The 20,102-nt window shown below is 38.4% G+C and overlaps 2 protein-coding genes across 10 annotated transcripts in view; one reads left to right on the top strand and one right to left on the bottom strand.

Annotated features, from left to right (window-relative positions):
• The window catches only part of REPS1 (RALBP1 associated Eps domain containing 1), an 83,440-nt gene extending 71,747 nt beyond the window's left edge, over positions 1–11,693 (top strand). For all 9 annotated transcript variants that reach the window (XM_055391218.2, XM_019029627.4, XM_019029625.4 and 6 more), the window contains 7 exons: positions 668–786; positions 1,883–1,947; positions 3,696–3,881; positions 5,490–5,585; positions 8,039–8,187; positions 9,261–9,366; positions 11,422–11,693. In XM_055391218.2, coding sequence (XP_055247193.1) covers positions 668–786; positions 1,883–1,947; positions 3,696–3,881; positions 5,490–5,585; positions 8,039–8,187; positions 9,261–9,366; positions 11,422–11,490 — 790 coding nt within the window. In that variant the 3' untranslated portion in view covers positions 11,491–11,693. The remainder of the gene's footprint in view (positions 1–667; positions 787–1,882; positions 1,948–3,695; positions 3,882–5,489; positions 5,586–8,038; positions 8,188–9,260; positions 9,367–11,421) is intronic.
• Positions 11,694–13,928: 2,235 nt separating this feature from the next.
• The window catches only part of ECT2L (epithelial cell transforming 2 like), an 87,398-nt gene continuing 81,224 nt past the window's right edge, over positions 13,929–20,102 (bottom strand). Inside the window, exons 19-20 of the mRNA XM_004044752.4 lie at positions 15,435–15,607; positions 13,929–14,056 (exon numbers count right to left, since the gene is read on the bottom strand). Coding sequence (XP_004044800.4) covers positions 13,929–14,056; positions 15,435–15,607 — 301 coding nt within the window. The remainder of the gene's footprint in view (positions 14,057–15,434; positions 15,608–20,102) is intronic.

The raw sequence follows: 20,102 nt of genomic DNA, 5'->3' as shown, positions 1-20,102 counted from the left end.
AAGCTAACCATATCTGAAAGTAGACTTTCCTTTATACAATTTTTTTTTCAGACTATTATTACTTTTAATTGAATGGGAAAGCGTAACACTAAGTATGCAGTCTATTATGAAATCATGTTGACAACTAAGTTTCTTTTCAAAATTTTTGAGGCCGAGCACTTCTGTAATCCTAGCACTTTGGGAGGCTAAGGTGGGCGGATCACCTGAAGTCAGGAGTTCGAGACCAGCCTGGCCAACATGGTGAAACTCCGTCTCTACTAAAAATACAAAAATTAGCCGGGAGTGGTAGCATGCACCTGTAATCCCAGTTACTTGGGAGGCTGAAGCAGGAGAATTGCTTGAACCCAGGAGGCAGAGGTTGCAGTGAGCCAAAATGGTGTCACTGCACTCCAGCCTGGGCAACAGAGTGAGACTGTCTCAAAAAAAAAAAAAGGAAATTTTGCTTAATAACTTTATTAAAAAAATTGTTAGCCACATAAAATAATCAGTTGTTCAGGGTACATCATAAACAGTGCTATCTTAATTTATTGTAACACTCACATACTTGAGTGTTGAGAAAATGTCATGCTAATAAGATCCTTTGCTGCTTAGCCAAGTGTAAATGTTTAAAAAGAAAAAAGATCTGATATCAGTAGTATGACCAATTATGATGGGGTGAATTTTGCAGGTCTCATTCAGGAACGTCGCCTGATAACACTGCACCACCACCTCCCCCTCCAAGGCCACAGCCCTCTCATTCTAGATCATCATCTTTAGATATGAATCGGACCTTTACAGTCACCACAGGTAGGGGCTAGAGAACCATAATATACATTATCATTTAATTTTAAAGTTAATCCAACACACATACACATTTTATTTTTGTTTCTATTATATGTCTTTTAAAAATATTTATCTGGTGGAGTGTGGTTGCTCACGCCTGTAATCCCAGCACTTTGAGGGGCAGGCAGATCACTTGAGGTTACGAGTTTGAGACCAGCCTGGCCAACATGGTGAAACCCCATCTCTACTAAAAATACAAAAATTAGCCGGATGTGGTGATGCATGTCTGTGGTCCCAGCTACTCAGGAGGCTGAGGTGGGAGAGTCCCTTGAACCTGGGAAGCAGAGGTTGCAGTGAGCCAAGATTGCATCACTGCACTCCAGCCTGGGTGACAGAGTGAGACCCTGTCTCCAAAAAAAAAAAAAATTATCTGAAGGAAAATTTTGGATTAAAAGACAGCAGATGAGAGGCAATTTTTTTTCTTAATGACTACTTAAAGTGTGTTTGAGTGCAAATAATGAAGATGGGAACCTGAGAGATGTCACAGGAAATTTTAAAAGAACGGTGTTGTGATATTAAGGGGTTGGGGTGGGGGTGGGAACTGATAGGTCTCAATTTGGCTGATGAAGAAGAAGAGTCATAACTTACCCAGGTTTTTAATTTTTGAAGAACTGGCAGTATTGTTGTTACCTTGGTTAAAATAGAAAAGTTAAGGCAGAGGATGATGAAGTTATATTTTAGTCACTATGAGTTTAGAATGGTGAGGAAAAGTGAAGTGTTAAGTGAAAGGGAAAATTTGGAAGTTTTCCTTTGATACTTAAACAGCAGTCAGAGATACACGAAGAAAATCAAGATTGTTTGCTATTATGGGAACAGGCAGGAGTATGCCAGGAGGGCTTCATGTAATAGAGGTAAGAAGCAAAGTGAGATCTGATGAAAGGCTGTGAGATTTGGTCTTTCGGTTACATACAGACCATGTAACAAGTTAGTACTTGCCTTCTAATACTTAACAAACATTCTTAGAAATCTTTATCATGTAGTCACATTCATTCAGCCTATTTCTTCTATTAACAAAGTGATTATACAGTTACTAAAAACAAGAACTTTTGTATTCATGCAGGACAACAACAGGCTGGAGTTGTTGCCCATCCTCCTGCAGTGCCTCCAAGACCACAGCCCTCACAGGTAATTCTCCAAGGTATTTATTACTAAATGTCCCATGATCACTTTGCCTGCTAGGTATTTAATTCTATTCTCAATTATTTGGAAGGTCAGGAATGATCTGTTGGTAATCTTTAATGAGCATTTAATTCAGTGAGGCTAAATCTCATTTTGAAAGATGCACATTTCAAGAATGACCTGAGTTATTTTTTGAAAGAGCCTTAAAAGTGAAACAAATGATAATGTCTTGACAGAGAAGAGTTTAGTGGAAACAACAATGGATTGGGAGATAGGAAATATCCATTAATGTCCTGGGTCTAGCAGTGACTCACAAAATCACTTCACCAGGCTGGGTGCAGTGGTTCACACCTGTAATTGCAGCACTTTGGGAGGCTAAGGCAGTAGGATTTCTCAAGCCCAGGAGTTCCAGACCAGCCTGGACAACATAGTGAGACCCCCATCTCTAAAAACAAAACAAAACAAAAAAATTAGCTGGACATGGTGGTGTGCACCTGTAGTCCCAGCTACTTGGGAGGCTGAGGTGGGAGGATCTCTTGAGCCTGGGAGATCAAGGCTGCAGTGAGCTGTGATTGCACCACTGCACTCCAGCCTGGATGACAGAGTGAGACCCTGTCTCAAAACAAAACAAAATACCCCAAAATAACCTCACTGCATCTCTCTGGATGTGTTTACCACATGAGTTAAGGAAGTATAATGACCTCTGCATCCCTTCCACATCAAAATTAGAGTGCTGTAGTAGACATTTATAAAATGCTTTGGGACAGCCTTAGTGGCTAAAGTTAAGGATCACATTATACATGAAACGAAGGAATGAGACTTAGCAGGGACTTGAAAGATAAAGTGGAATTTATTGGGGAAAAGGTATTCCAAACCGAAGGTATGACATCCACAAAGCCATGGAGGTTTGTGTTAAGCCTGGCACATTCCTCAGGGGAAAACAAGTTAGTTCAGCACAACAGGAGTAGATGTGTGGAGTGATGAGAAATGAAGCTGTCCATATCGTAGTAAGAAGGATAGACTTTTTCTTAGAGGAGACGAAGAATTTTTAAAGGGAAGAGACTTCAGATTTCTTTCTTTAGTATCCTTTACTTCCTTTGTCATAAAACATCTCACACTCTATTTTAATTTCTTATTTACTTATTCTCTTCTCCTGCTCCGGACTGTCAGCTTTATTAGGGTATAAGTGGGCCTCATTTGTTTTGTTCACAAGTAGATATTCAGTAAACATATTTTTAGACTGAAGATGGAGCAGCATTGGTCTGGCTGGCAAAGGAGTGGCAGATGAATTGAAGGGAAGTGTTCCTGACATGTTGGGAGGATAGAGCAGTGGTTTTCACACTTTAAAAAGAGCAACCTTTTTAAGAAACAGTGAAACATTTAAAAAAAATAACTTACTTAAGGAAGAAACTATTGTGCATTAGTCCAATTAAGAAAAAAACACATGCAAGTGGAGAATGGGGGTAGGGCCAGACCTACCCTCTCCTTCAGTGTACTTTCTTTGCAATACGGTTTTTGAAAAAAAATATCTTTTTATTGGAGGTTTATCATCTTAATTTTTTAGTGTCTTAGCTTTTCACTTATGGTTTAATCATTTCTTTAGAGCTAAATGTTACTATAATACACCTCTCTGAACTTACAGATAATAAAACAGGTCATCTTTATATACTAAGTTTTCAAAGAAGAAGATGATGACTCTGTGACACTGATAGACTGATAAAATGTGTGTTCCTCTGTTCTGAACCATTGCACAGGCTCCTGGTCCTGCTGTGCATCGCCCAGTGGATGCCGATGGCCTCATAACTCACACTAGTACCTCACCTCAGCAGATACCAGAGCAACCAAATTTTGCAGATTTCAGCCAGTTTGAAGTATTTGCTGCATCAAATGTAAACGACGAACAAGATGATGAAGCCGAGAAACATCCAGAAGTCCTGCCGGTCAGTTTTCGAGGGCTTGGCTAATTTTCTGCAGGCAGTCACTTCCCATACCATGTTGTGTCAACAGAGCAGATATTAGAGGGGACATCAGTGAGTAAAATATTCCCTGGGTCAGTGCTTCTCAACTTTTTTATTGGCCTCCAATATCTGCTGGTTGCAGTGTAATGCTTACTAAGTATCAGAGTCTGGTGGGGGTGGGGGATTGATATCACATGCAAAGACACCACCACCTGGCCGTGGCTAAAACGCTGCTTTGGGGGTTTCCATCTTAATGCTAAGCATCTGTCTGTGTGATTTGGTGAAGATTTCCCTGTCATAAGAGGCCATGGTTACCATAGCTCCACTCATTGCAACTTTTCCCCAAGGGGAATTTCACTAGATGTAACTTTTAGATCTAATTACAACTTTAACTAAAAACAAATTTCAGCCAAACTTCTAATTAAAGCATTTAAAATTTGTATGAGAGTAAGTTGCCTTAGTTAAGCAAAGACTATAGGATACCAAAATTTAATATTCACAGTGTTCTAGGACATTCTATTGTAGTTCCAATGGCAAGAACCTCTCTAGGAATCTCTGACCTAAATTGCTGAGCATAAATGTGGAGTTGGAGAGACCAGAGGAATTCTGCAATCTCTTTCATATAGGTCATAGCCATGGAAAATTTCCTACTAGCTCCCTTTTAAAACCTACAACTTTCTGCCGTGCCCATTAGGGGACTGGGCTGGATCTAGGAGGGTCAGAGTGGGCATGTAGAGGTGTGCACAGGGTACTGTACTCACTCCCCTGGGTGGATGCCTCCCTTCTCCCAACCACAAAGACTTCCCAGACTAACCACTTAGAGGTTCGGCGCAGTGGCTGCATCCTCACCCCGTCCTCCTCTCCCTCACACATTTATGGCCTGCATCCTCGCCTGTCCTCCTCCCCCTCACACATCTATTACATAGCTGCATCCTCGTCCCCTCCTCCTCTCCCTCACACATCTACTACCTGCATCCTCACCCCATCCTCCTCTCCCTCACACATCTACTACCTGCATCCTTGCCCTGTCCTCCTCTCCCTCACACATCTATTACCTGCATCCTCGCCCCATCCTCTTCTCCCTCACACATCTATTACCTGCATCCTTGCCCCATCCTCCTCTCCCTCACACATCTACTACCTGCATCCTCACCCCATCCTCCTCTCCCTCACACATCTACTACCTGCATCCTTGCCCCATCCTCTTCTCCCTCACACATCTATTACCTGCATCCTTGCCCCATCCTCCTCTCCCTCACACATCTGTTACCTGCATCCTCGCTCTGTCCTCCTCTCCCTCACACATCTGTTACCTGCATCCTCGCTCTGTCCTCCTCTCCCTCACACATCTATTACGTAGCTGCATCCTTGCCCTGTCCTCCTCTCCCTCACACATCTATTACCTGCTCTCCCATCTGCCTTTCAGTAGCAGAGAAGGCTCATTTAATAAAGTTCCTTCAAGTTTCTTATCATCATCTCAGTTTTCTTGTCAGAATATTTAACATTTTACTCTGATTTGTTACATATTCTATATTTATGCATAATTACATGTTATGTATAATTAATAGTGATAAACATATTCATTTTTAGGCTGAAAAAGCTTCTGATCCTGCAAGTTCTCTTCGAGTTGCCAAAACAGATAGTAAAACTGAAGAAAAGACAGCTGCTAGTGCTCCTGCCAATGTGGTATGCAAAATGTCTTTTATAATAATAATTTTGTACATCATAAGTTATGTGAAATAATTTTTAGAAATAAGGTCAGCCAGAAATCATCTAACCCATTTCTCTGCCTTTAACTGTAGTATAGTCAGTCTAGCTCAGAACAAAGTCTGCCTATTTAATGGAGATGATATTCTGTAATCTATGTTAAGTATGTGTCACAGGTTCTCAAAATTTAAGTGGTTATTACATTCTTCCCACTATATAAGGTAGAACTTCTTTATAGGTGAAATTCAGTTTCTTTTATTGTAGTCTTCAATATAATAAAGAAAAATTATCAGCCCTCTAAGGTTGTTATTATTCCCTGTTCTCTTAACTTGTTCTTTAACTGTTTTAGGTATAATTTTTCCCCCAACATTGTATTATGAAAACGTTTAAGCATACAGAAAAATTGAAACAATTTTTCATTGTACATCAGTAAATTCACTACTTTATACCATTATTATTTTAGGATACTTGCTTTACTACATATCTCTCCATGCCGTCTGTTCATCTGTCAATCCTTATATGTTTTATGTATGTGTTAGTCCGTCTGCATTGCTATAAAGGAATATGTGAGACTGGGTAATCTGTAAAGAAAAGAGGTTATGCCGGACACAGTGGCTCGCACCAATAATCCCAGCACTTTGAGAGTCCAAGGCAGACGGATCACTTGAGCTCAGGAGTTTGAGACCAGCCTGGGCAATGTGGCGAAACCCCGTCTCTACAAAAAGTACAAAAATTAGCCGTGTGTGGTGGTATGCGCCTATAGTCCCAGCTACTTGGCAGGCTGAAGTGGGGGGATCGCTTGAGCCTGGGAGGTGGAGGTTGCTGTGAGCTGAGATAGTGCCCTACACTCCACCTTGGGTGACAGAGTGAGACCCTGTCTCAAAAAAAGAAAAGAGGTTTATTTTGCCTCATGGTTCTGCATGCTGTACAGAAAGCATGGTACCAGCATCTGCTTCTTGTGAAGCCTCAGGAAACTTAGAATCATGGCAGAAGGCAGAGTGGGAGCAGGTGTGTCACATGGCGAGTGAGGGAGCAAGGAGAGATGCCAGGCTCTTTAAGCAGCCAGCTCTCACGTGAACTCAGAGTAAGAACTCATTATCGTGAGAAGGGCACCAAACCATTCACAAGGGATCTATCTCCATGACTCAAACACCTCCCACTAGGCCCACCTCCAACATGAGAGGTCACATTTCAACATGAGATTTGGAGGGGACAAATATCTAAACTATATCAGTGTACTTTAGATTGCAAGTATCAGCACACTTTCCCTTTGAGGGAATAATTTTGATAACTTTTTTTTTCTGTTATCTAGACATTCCCAATAGTTATAAAAACAGCGTGTGTTTCTGAAGTGCTTAAATTCTACTTTCTGGACGCTGTGTGTGTATTAGTCTGTTTTCACACTGCTATAAAGATACCACCTGAGATGGTAATTTATAAACAAAAGAGATTTAATTGACTCACAGCTCCGCATGGCTGGGGAGGCCTCAGGAAATTTACATTTATGGCGGAAGGCAAAGGGGAAGCAGGTGGCAAGATAGAAAAAGAGCAAGGAAGTGCCTCACTTTAAAACCATTAGCTCTTGTGAGAACTCCCTCACTTCCATAAGAACAGTATGGGGGACCACCCCCATGACCCAGTCACCTCCCACCAGGCCCCTCGCTTGACACATGGGGATTACAATTTGAAGTGAGATCTGGGGACACCGAGCCAAACCATATCACTATGTTTTATTACATTAGTAGTCCTGTGAGTTTTTAAGTAATGAACTTTATTTTTGTCAACTCACAGTAACAAATTAAAAATATCACTTAACTAAAGAGATAGCAGTTGACTATTGTTTTTATTTATTTACAGGTAAATCAAGTTATGGTAAATGCCAAAATGCTGTTTTTTATTCTGCCAAGGGCAGATTCATAATCACCGACAAACTGTCAACTCATTTTCAGAAGTTATAATTACTGTGCATATTAATAATGATGTTTTTGGTTTTTTAAAGAGTTGCCTAGCTTTCCATTACTTTATAATGTTACTTTATTCATTAAGATGAATGTTAGTATTTTTGAGTAAGAAATCCTATGGTGATAATGCACAGATATTTCTGGAGACTGCCTTTGTTTATTGTTGAACAGGTATATATTGATTCTGTATCATATTTATGTTAAAATTCTGAATATTACAGTCTTGCATCAGTATGTTGCTCTAAAAATACTTATATTGCAGGTACATTCATGATTGTGGTGTCAACTAGAAACATCTTTTCTCACTGTAATTTAAGTTAGCTCTTGCCACAAATATATAGATTTAAAGTAGGACAAGTAACTTTCAATTTTCCAAGAGCAAATGGCTTAAAGAAAGTAAATGGTGTTGCAAAGTGCTAACTATGAATGTCTTCAAAAATGCTTATTATTAATGGAATTCTTGTCTTAAAGAGCAAAGGCACAACACCACTTGCTCCACCACCTAAACCTATTCGAAGAAGATTAAAATCAGAAGATGAATTAAGGCCAGAAGTTGATGAACATACACAAAAGACAGGTGTCTTAGCTGCTGTTCTTGCATCACAACCTTCTATTCCCAGGTAATCAAAACTATTCCTAGACACATTTAATTACTAGGAAGAAAAAGCACGACAATTAAAAATAATCAAACTGGCCCAGGTGTGGTGGCTCACACCTGTAATCCCAGCACTTTGGGAGGCTGAGCTGGGCAGGTCATTTGTGGTCAGGAGTTAGACCAGCCTGACCAACATGGTGAAACCCCATCTCTGCTAAAAATACAAAAAAATTAGCCGGGTGTGGTGGTACACACCTGTAGTCCCAGCTACTTGGGAGGCTGAGGTAGGAGAATTGCTTGAACCCAGGAGGCGGAAGTTGCAGTGAGCCGAGATGGCACCACTGCACTCCAGCCTGGGCAACAGAGCAAGACTCCATCTCACAAATAATAATAATAACAATAATCAGACTGAAGTAAATTATGGTCAGACTAGTTCTTTAATTGAGCAGAGCCTCCTCATGTATGGGTAGGTATTCTTCCCATGTTTCCCCCTTTATTATTAAGTTGAATTCAATGCCATTTTAACACCCTGTTTTCAAACCCCGTAGCAGTACATTTTTTAAACTTGATAGTTTATAGTAAAACTGGTATTTTAATTATGGTGTTCTAGACCAGGAATCAGCAGATTAAGTCTTAATGGGCCAAATTTAGCCTATGGCCTGTTTTTGTGTAGCCCATGAGTTAAGAATGACTTTTTCTTTTTTGTAGAAGAGAGAAGAAAAAATAGAAGAGAAAAGAAAACAAAAAACTAGAATATGAGACAGAAACTCTTTGGCCCACAAAGCCTGAAGTTATTTACTATCTGGTTTTTTACAGAAAAGGTTTGCCAGTACCTACTTTAGACTCTTTTACTTAAATTCAGGTGATTCTACAGAAGAAGAATTTTTTTAATAATTTCTTTTTTTTTTTTTTTTAACCTTTCCTATAGTGCTGAAGCTTATATACTACTGCAACTGAGCAAGTGAGGTTGAGCTGTGCTAGTAAGGAAAAAGATGCTCTTTTTGCTTCTCATGTTTAGAAATAGATCAGGAAGGAATAGAGAGGATTTAAGATAAGAAATGAAGGTTATGGGTTTTTTTGCCTTCTTTATCTTCTCAGATCTGTTGGGAAAGATAAGAAAGCTATTCAGGCATCAATTAGACGTAATAAGGAAACCAACACCGTTTTGGCCAGATTGAATAGCGAATTGCAGCAACAATTAAAGGTAATATAGTTTCTGAATCTTTATAATGTTCCTTATCTTAGTAAAGAAACCTAAAGAGAAGGAATGTGACCTCAGATACCTCCAAGATCACATATATGGTTCTCTTCTCTAATTTTCTAGATGCTTTGACTGTGGTTAGTTAACCCCTCCCCGCCACACACACGCGCACACACACACACACTTTTTTTTTTTTTTTTTAAAGAGACACGATCTCGCTCTATCACCCTGGCAACCCTGGGCTCAAGCTATCCTCCCACTTCAGCCTCCTGAGTAGCTGGGATTACAGGCGTGAGCCACTGCACCCAGGTCCTAGTTTGTTCTTTTATCAAAGACAACTCAGATTCCATTAAAGGGACTTAAACAGGTCTAAAGAAGAAGAGAAGTGGCAGCAATTTCAGTCATCTTGCATGTGGAAAGAGAAAAGGCAAGCCTTAAATAGAAATGCTGCTTATGCAGTGTGTATACTGTCATCTAATACCTGAGAGGAATGTGTTTGTTTTCTAGTAACTATAATTTCTTTGCATCCCTAGAAATAAAAATTACTCTTACTTACTCCTTCTTTACTGAGTCAAAAAAAAAAAAATTACTCCCAGAATCGCTTATGGTTCCCCAACATTATTAGGTACTCATGTCTTACAAACCAGTGGTTCTCAAACCTTAAGGCATATACAGGTAATCTTGGGTCATGTTAAAATGAAGATTCTGGTGTTTGTAGAGCTAAGGTGGGACCTGGGAATTCTGCATTTCTCCTAAGCTTCCAGGCAGTGGAGATGCTGGAGCACTGTTGTCCCCACTTGGAATAGAACAAAGATGAGATGAGAGTCCATGGAAATGAAAAATGAATGCAGTTAGTTCATTCTCCTAACATTCTGTTCATGCTTCTCATTTAGCATTTATTACACTGTCCTGGAATTATTATCTGTGACACATTTGTCTCTCTGTCCTACTACAGTGAACTCATTGAGGGTAAATCATAATCATTTCTGTTTAGGAAGACCACGTAATATACCATCCAAATCAAGACACTTTTGAGAGGAAAAAAGAGGGTTGTATTACTATTATTTAGGCCAAGACACAGGGTATAAACTGGGATTGTCCTAGATAAACTTATGACCGTCTTGTCCCTCTCCTCGAAACCTAGTATGTTAGGCATTTGTTAATGTCTGTTGAATGAATGATATAAACTTATGGCCACTTTGTGTCTATCCCCAAAACCTAGATCATATGTTAGGCATTTGATAAACATCTATTGAATGAATGATATTGTTGTATAACTCTGTGATCAAAGGAGAAGACATTTGTAGTTATATGATTATTAATTTAGTCCATCGTACAGGAAGAATGAACTTAAAGACAAGCTTAGTAGTATAATACCATGAAGATGAAAATTTTGTTAATGCATGTTTTTCTGAACCAGGGAAGACCATTGAAACAAGTATATAGAAGCTATTTTGAAAAATTACTTTTTTCCTTACTTCTCAGAACAGAAAATGGGAAGTAAGGTACAAAATAGAGGTAGTTCTGGTTAAAACACAATACTGCCAATTTGAAAGAGAAAAAAAGGAAAGTAAGTAAGTTAGAATATGGTGGCTAACTGAAAAGACTGCCTAAAATCAACATTGATTAAAAATTCTGAATGCAAAGTTATTCTTTGGGAAAGTAAAGCTCAAAATGAGATCTAGGAGTTGATATAGCCAGATGTCATCACTAGGGAAAAGAAGCTACATTAACAAATTCATCTGCCGGGGGCGGGTTTATTGCAAAATTCAGGTGTTAATACCCATTGTTGCAAACAGTGACTTTTCTAAAAACTAGACATTCTATTACCCTGATTTGTGTAATAAGAAAATGTTTGAAATTACTAGGATCTTATTTTAATATTAAACATATAAAGAAACTACATTTCTAAAGTGAAGTATACTTTTAAAATATGAATAAGCTCTCCCTTAGTTGTCTTGACAAATTTAAATTGTTTTCTTGAAGCAGAGCTGTTGTTAGATATTTCTTCATTTTTATATACTTTGAAACATAACTTGGCCTTTGCATCTTTTTCAGGATGTTCTTGAGGAGAGAATTTCCCTGGAAGTTCAACTGGAACAACTTCGACCATTCTCTCACCTATAAGCCAATTGCCGTTAACTGTGAACATACTTGTTTTTAAGTGGTTTTGGGTTCAAAGCCAATTTGGAGACCCAGACATTCAGCTCACTGCTTAACTCAACATTAAATTTTATGATTCTGTTTTGCCCTATATGTTCACCGTTGTATTTAAGTATCTTTTTTTTTTTAATTTCGACAATAAAAAGGTCAGGATGACGTTTTCTGGAGGGTAGATTGTGTTTGTTGGCACACCCACCTTTTCTGTTCCCTAGCATCTGGGATATGCAATCCTTCTATGGCTAATACCACACACCAATTTAATTTATAGAATGGGCTCCTCATTTACATCTCAGTCACAGACTCAGAAATAAATTATCAGTTTGTCCTTTTATGTTTAATATTTTACATAAAGCATCTTTTCTATAAAAATCTTTAGAAAGAGTTTCCCATTTAATTTTGATTTTGAAGAATTATATTGGATAAGGTGGTTTTCACCATAAGCTAATTTACTCTCTGCAGCCATCTACATTCTTCACAAATCATGTGGTACATTCAAGCCTCTTTTACATGTCAACTTGTGACAGATACAAACATGTCAGATTTTATATTTTCCTTGTGGAAATGTGATCAACTTCATCAGCGACTTCGAACTATTTTATGAGATTCAATAATTCAGCAGTCATGTAAACTTATGAAATAGGTATGAGTAATGGCCTTTCTTAATTTTTTTAAGTATTGTTTTAAAACTTCTGAGGATATCAGTTATTCCCAGAATAAAGGGAAATTCCTTAGGATTTCTAGTTTACCTTTAGCCATCTTGTCACTCATTCTTTTGCTATACAGGCAAGTTTTTCCTATTAATGAGTTTCTGGAGTATGCCTTATTCAGGACAATATGCTGTTTTAGATTTTGTTTAATATTATATGATATATACATTTCGATCCATTGCTAACAGCAGATATTCCCTTTAAGATTTATTCTGTCTATAGGATCATAGATGTTAAACTGCATGGATATATCTTGGCAGAATCAGAAGTGTGGTTTTACACCAATAAAACAGCATAATATTTTAACTTTTGTTCATCTTTTTAACAAGATTTAAAGTTTTAAGAAATAGAAGATTTTGTATTTTCATTTCTGAAAGAAAAAATGTTTAAATACTATAGATTCACAGTCTGAAACTGCACCGATAGACTTTGTTACTATAAACAAGAATTTGAAGAACAAGGGAAACTGACAACCTCAAGCTTCCAAGATTAATACAATTTTTACCTGACAATATCTAGGTAAAAATATACATCAGCTGAAGTTTCCAAGTGGCTTTCAGTATGGCTTTAGTTGTTAAATAATAAATTTAAAGCATTAAAGGCCCAGGAAACTACTCAACACCTATTTTTTTGAGTGTCTTTGTTTTAAAAGAAACATTTTTACTCAGCTGCATTTCATTACAAGCAAGTTTTGCTGTTTCCATTTATTTTTGTTTTTTAAAATTTGCTTTTTAAAAATAGCCTTCTAATTTAACAATGTCAAAAATATTTTTTAAAGCTTCTTAGAATTTAGCCTTCCAATAAATAACACTTAAAAATTATAGAAAACTTTTTAGTACTTTGTAGTGGTATATCTTTAATGCTCTCTAGAGGAGTACATTCATACTAAGGATAAGTGTGACAAGTTTTTGAGTAAATTGCCATTTGTATTTCTTGTCCTTTTTTTTTCTTTTTTTTTTTTTGAGACAGAGGTTCGCTCTTGTCACCCAGGCTGGAGTGCAATGGAGCCATCTCAGCTTACTACAACCTCCGACTCCCGGGTACAAGTGATTCTTCTCCTGCCTCAGCCTCGCAAGTAGCAGGGACTACAGGCGTGTGCCACCATGCCTGGCTAATTTTGTATTTTTAGTAGAGACGGGGTTTCTCCATGTTGGTGAGGCTGGTCTCAAACTCCTGACCTCAGGTAATCTGCCACCTCAGCCTCCCAAAGTGCTGGGATTACAGGCGTGAGTCACCATGCCCAGCCCTCTTATCCATATTTTAAATCAATAATTGTTTCATGAAAATGTTAAAAATGGTAAATCACCAACAAATTAAAATATCTTTCTAGACTGATCACTTAAGAAACACTTTCATTCTGCTTTTTTCATTAGATCATAAAACAAAGCTTTACACAATGTGCTTGCTCTGTCTTAGGTTTCATCACATCAAATTACTCTAAATAATATTATCCATGAAATACAGCTACCAAAAGAAGTAGTTCAAAATTTTGGACTCAAAATGTACTTATACATTCTACCTAAGTGAGCACAAGTGATAAAGTTTAAAAGTTGGAAAGATCCTATGGGTCATCTTAGTTTATCTCATCATCCATGACAGTTATTCTGTTTCTTACTGGATATTTTGGAACAGAAAATACATGTTGTCTGTCTTTGCTGGGGAGAATTGGCACCCCTGAAGTTTTCAAGTTCGGTCTCACTTCTCCATACTGCTTTTGATTGCATTTCGAAGTACTGACAGCCATAGGAACTTATCCTCCTCTATTTCTGTAGCACAAATCCATTTATATTTTGGACCTTGAAGAATAAATGCATTCTTGACATCTGTAAAAGCATTTGAGGTATACTAATTAATCTTTGCAGATAACAATCAAAATGAGAAAAAATGTTAATACTCAAAAATCATCATCTTTAAGAATTTTTTAAAACCTAAAAAGAAATACATATTCAGTGTAGAATATAACTTCCTAAAATTACTGAATAATTCAAATGCAGTGTAAAATGATGTCTTTATATTACAGTTATTGTAATTAGCAATTATTTTAAAGACTAACGGATAGATGATGTGATGTTTTTTAATTCCTTGTCTCAATCACTCCAGAAGGAACTGGAATCAGTAACAGTCTCTACTGATAGTTATTATAAATAAAGATGCTAAGAGCTAGACCTAGACGACCTCAGTATGAGAGCCAATGACAGAATCAAGCCAGCTACTTAGCTGAATGCCCACTGTCTATTAGGTTACTTAACAATGTTTTGACATAGGTCACAGCTGATTGTCATGGTGGGAGGGGAACTGAAGGAGACATGTTTCATACACTAACCATACCCAGTGATGATAGTTAATTAAGCCTTTTTAACCTGAGTTTGTATTCTAGGTGGAAATACTCATTTTTTTCTCAGGCTCAGATTTAGAATGGGGCTGAAGCCACTGGGAAATAGCCCTTTTATTTAGTTTGGTACTTCTGTAAGGTCTTGGGTTCCAACTTTAACCAAAGTCCTGTCTTTACATGCAGTGAAAAACATTGGAATGAGAGATGTTACATTCAGATTGCCTGGCCTGACAGATATAGGAATAAGATACAGATCCTTTTAAGCTTGGGAAGTAAAGTATAGGATAATAACAAAATATGTATAGTGGGTTTAAGTAGGATTTCGTTTTCGTGACAAAATGATATTTCTATTGGAATTACTGTTTGTGAATAATTTACCAAGCATCCTTTGCGTATCTGTTGATTCCTTTATTTAACAACTCCTAGCTTAGATGCAAACTTAAGGAAGAAAAGGTAGTGTCAAATATGTAATAATCACTTAGTCCTAGTAGAATGGGAAAGTAATAGATAAAAATTTAAAATATGCTTTAAGACTGTGGCATCTTCAGACAGTATAGAATAGTGGTTGAGAGCTCCAGCTCTCATGTCACTGCTTCAAAGAACGGAAATATGGGGCCTTGCCTCCCTTTGTGATTTTTGAAAGCTGTTTTCCTAATGTCTAAGGTTCATGTCTGAATGCCAGAAGCCCTGTCTTTAACTATTTCAAAAGTAGATGAAAGTTTACATTGTTTAATGAAATTCCAATATTGGGGGAATTGTTTGCAACTTGGTAAATTATAATTCCAGTCCTTTTTCTACTGTTCAGTTAAAGAGCTTTACATTATATAGCTTTTTGAAGATATGTCTCTTGGAAGGAAAAGAATACATACACTTGGAATCTGGAATATTTTCTATGAGTAACTGATGAAGGGCCACTGATGCAATGAACTGGTAGGTTGTTTTTGAAGTCCTCTCAAATGGAGTATGAGATGTGCCCCGACTAGAAATGAGCAGGGCATCATTGAAGAGGAAAAGGCTGAGATCATGGATGTGTTCATAGAGCCTGTGTTAAAATGGAGAAGGTACAGTTTTAATACATAACATACATGCTTTGTTACATAGTTAACCATCTTGAAATTGATAAGTCACTAGTCAAGGCTTTTACCCCACTACTGACATTTTGAATGGCTGGTTGAAGTTCTCAGTATAATATTCCTCCTGATGTGATTCGCCCCTCCTGTGTCTCTGAGGTCAGGTCAGTACTGTGGGCCATCAGGGCTCCTGGTGGAGTGCTTTGAGTTTGTCCATGGGACAAGTATTTGATAATCCTTGTGGGAAAAATGAACACTGACTTTCCCTTCTTTATGAAATGAATTACTTTGTATCTGTGTTGTTAGGTATTTTGATGTATTTGGGCAATCTGAAGAAAATAAGTCTTTGTTTTGTTTCACCTTTAAGGATAACAAGGCTGGGCACGGTGGCTCACGCCTGTAATCCTAGCACTTTGGAGGCCAAGGCAGGCTGATTATGAGGTCAGGAGTTCCAAAACCAGCCTGGCCAACATAGTGAAACCCCGTCTCTACTAAAAATACAAAAATTAGCCATGCATGGTGGCACATGCCTGTAGTCCCACCTACTTGGGAGGCGGAGGCAGGAGAATCACTTGAACCTGGGAGTCAGAGATTGGAGTAAGTTGAGATTGCGCCACCGCACTCCAGCCTGGGTGACAGGGTGAGACTCCGTCTCAAAAAAAAAAAGATAATAAGTTGGGGTAGAGAGAAACACAAGAACAAGAACTGATGTGGCATGAGGTGTATTAATAGGAGAAAAAAGCATTTATGTAGAAGTAAATATAAACATTTTTACTTTTGATTGGAAAGCAGTAGATAATCTAATATAGTTCATCAGTTTGAAAGGTAAAAATTAAATAGTTCTTTGTTTTTGCTGAGGTTGCTACCATGGTCAACTGTAGGCATATTTATCAAGGGGCAAAATTTGGTGTCCTCAACCTCCCATCTGTTATCCTCTTTGCTTTTCTGTCATTGGAGCGAGATTTCTGTGTTGGGCAGGCCTCACTGTGCTCTAGTGTGGGTTATCTGTCCTGTGGGAGTGTTCTAGCCCAGCAGTGAGTGGTGATAGCCTGGGAGGAGCTTGGGGAACCCCACCCCACCCTCCCACTCCCCAATTCCCCCTCCCCACCAGGGGTGGCTAAGTGAAGCTAACAGTGTTTTAATAGAGCATAATTGTTTCCCTTCCAGAAGCATCAAGCAACCCTCAGGAAGTTACTCCAATGAAGAGTCCATATATTTATGCTTGTTCAGGTCTCTTATTTTTCTTCACCATTTTTGTTTAATTTTTAAATTGTCGGAACATAAAGTGTTACAAAACGCTTAAGTGACATCAATCCCTGCTATTGGCTTTTATTTAGTGTACCTCTTTCCCCTCTACTTTTCCACATAGCACAGCCTCACCCCTGTCTTCACTCAGGTCACCCAGGTTATCAACCTAGTACGTATCCTTCCACTGTTTTGTACTTGCTCAGGTAAACACACACACACACACACACACACACACACACACACACACACACATATCTATGTACAGGAAAGGTTATTGCCATTATCTTACAAAAATGCTAAGATTTTCCCTACTCTTTTCTTGCTTTTCTCAATCAGCAATGGAAATCACTTCAAGTTAATGGATAGGACTTTTATTCCTTCTTTTTAATGACTAGTACTTCATGGTGTGGGTGCACCATCATTTATTCAACTCTTCCGCTATTGATGGGTGTTCTCCTTTGATGGACATTTGCTTTGTTTAGAGGCTTGGGTCCCCTTCTTTTTTTCCCTCCCTCTCTCTCTTACTTCATTTTTTTTTTCTGTATTGCCACTGTGAATGTTGCAACGAACAGATTACTTACGTAGAAACAAAGTCCTAATATTTGTTCTTCTGTCAGATACAATTCCTGAGAGTAGGACGGATTGGTCAAAGGCTACACAATAGTCCCCCCTTATTTATGGTTTCCCTTTCCACAGATAAACCTTTACATAACTGTTACCACTTTATGTCATTATAATTGTTCTATTTTATTAAATATTGTTAATCTCTTATGGTACCTAATTTTTAAACTAAACTTTATCATAAGTATGTATGTATGTCAAAAAACGTGATGTTATAGGGCTCAGTACTCTGAGGTTTCAGCCATCTACTGAGGGTCTTGAAAGGTATTTTCATGGATAAGGGGGGACTGCTGTGTATATTTTTATCAAAGACCTCCAGGTTGTTCTTCATAAAAGCTGCTATAATTCATATTTATAACTCACTTTAGTAACAGCTTTAATTTGCTTCTGATTTACCTGGTGATTTTGTTAAAATGCAAATTCTGATTGAGTAGAGCTAGGGTGGCCTGAGAATTCTGCATTTCTGGCAAGCTCCGTGGTGATGCTGAGTCCACAGATCTGCAGGCCACACTTTAAGGAGCAAGGCACTTCGGTCATTTGTTAGTTACAGCTATGCCTAAGAACTGGGCAAAGGACTGGACCAGGTAGTTTAAAAATTTCCAAGAGTACCATGTTTCAGGTTCAGCTACTTGGACAGCGTTAGGAAGTAGGAGTTGTTTTAGGTGTGTGGGTCAATGGAAACATAGTGGTCACCCAGCCACTAGAGCTAGCTCTTTCTTTCAAACATTTTCTTCTTGTCTTTGGTTATGATTTAGGCTGGAAGGAGTGGGGTGCTTCACATTTACTGATACCTTGCAAAAAATATTTCTAGATCAAGTCAATAGGTTATTCTGAGAATAAAGGAATGAATAGAACTAAGGATGAGGGAGAGAGGAAGCAAGAAAGGCAGGAGGTGCATTTTAAGTCTGTGATGGGCAGTCTGTGGTGAGTAGCCATTTTGAATAGGCAAAAGAATTCTACCATGGTCTTGCTTTTTTGCGGGAGAAGGGGAGCAATATTTTTTTTTACCATATCCATGATAAGAACAATTATTTCTCCTATCATAGAAGTTTAGAAACTGTTTAAATCTGTAATAAAACTGCTGTATTCGAATTATCAGGAAATATGCCAACAGAGTGCTTTGAAGAAGCAGCATTCAAAGAGGTACTTGCTTTGGTAAATTGATGTTCAGTTTTTTCCTTTGGAAGGGACAATGCCGATATTAGAGGTGAATGAAAGAGAATTCCAGTTTTGTGACCCACTTGGACCAGGTGGATGGTTGGCCCAGGGAAGGGATGGAGCAGCCACACTAACTTGAGCTTAGAATTGAGCCTTTTGTAATCCAAGGACATGAGTGAGGGAAAGAAACACACAATGAGGTTATTATTTCAATCTGATTCTGAGAGGGCTATTTTATATATAATTTTTATCTAGAAAAACTTTTCAAAAGCCATTTACTAAATTAAGCCCCTCAAGATCTCCAACAATGTTTATCCACAGACCAAACACCAAAAACTCTAAAAGTTTAACCGTTCCTCTAAATACGCAAAAGCAGATACAGTCATCCCTTGATATCCATGGGGAATGTGTTCCAGGATCTCCTGCGAAAACCAAAATCTGAGGATGCTTGGTATTTGCATATAATCTGCATATTATCTCTAGGTTACTTATGATATCTAATACAATGTAAACACTAGTGAATACTTATACTGTATGAGGTTTTTGTTTGTTTTTTAATTGTATTTATTTATTTTTTAATGTTTTCCATTGTCAGTTGAACCCATGGGTGCGGGGCCTGCAGATATGGCTGTAATTTCACCTTTAGTATTGACATAATGGAGCAGCTGCAGTGGCTCCTAGTGTTTCAGAAATCTGCCTCTGCTCACACTCAGAACCAACTCCAATGGTGGGTTTTGTTCTGAACTTGAATAGAGTTTCTTTGCTTATTTACAGATAGATTCAGTGATTCAGCAAAGTGGAACACAGCTACTATAATGTACATTCTTAACTCCATTCTAGAAGTGTTTTGTTATTGTTGTTAAACTACTGTATTAGCCAGCACAAGAGACACAGAGAAAGGCAGGAAGTACCCAACTTATATAAATACATAAAACTTTAAAAGAAAGTTTTAGGCCGGGTGTGGTGGCTCACACCTGTAATCCCAGCACTTTGGGAGGCCGAGGTGGGCAGATCACAAAGTCAGGAGTTTGAGACTAGCCTGGCCAACATGGTGAAACCCCGTCTCTACTAAAAATACAAAAATGAGCCAGGTGTGGTGGTGCACACCTATAGTCCCAGCTACTTGGGAGGCTGAGGCAGGAGAATCGCTTGAACCCAGGAGGCGGAGGTTGCAGTGAGCCGAGATCACGCCATTGCACTCCAGCCTGGGTAACAAGAATGAAACTCTCTCAAAAAGAGAGTTTGAGTACATGGACAACAGCAGGTCATCAGCACCACTGTGAGCTGACCTGAGTCAAAACTGATTATCACCTAGCCCGGTGGATCACAGTGGCGTTTGGGGTCCCCAAAATGAGTCAATTCTGGACCAAAGTCTAGTATCCTTGAGAAGCCTGGGTACATTTTCTCCGATGCATAGTTACCCTGCTAAGTGACTGTAGA

Source organism: Gorilla gorilla, chromosome 5, assembly GCF_029281585.2.
Source record: "Gorilla gorilla gorilla isolate KB3781 chromosome 5, NHGRI_mGorGor1-v2.1_pri, whole genome shotgun sequence".
NCBI classification, from domain to species: domain Eukaryota; kingdom Metazoa; phylum Chordata; class Mammalia; order Primates; family Hominidae; genus Gorilla; species Gorilla gorilla.
Note: the sequence above shows the minus strand (reverse complement) of the source record. Positions and strands in the feature narration are given on the sequence as shown.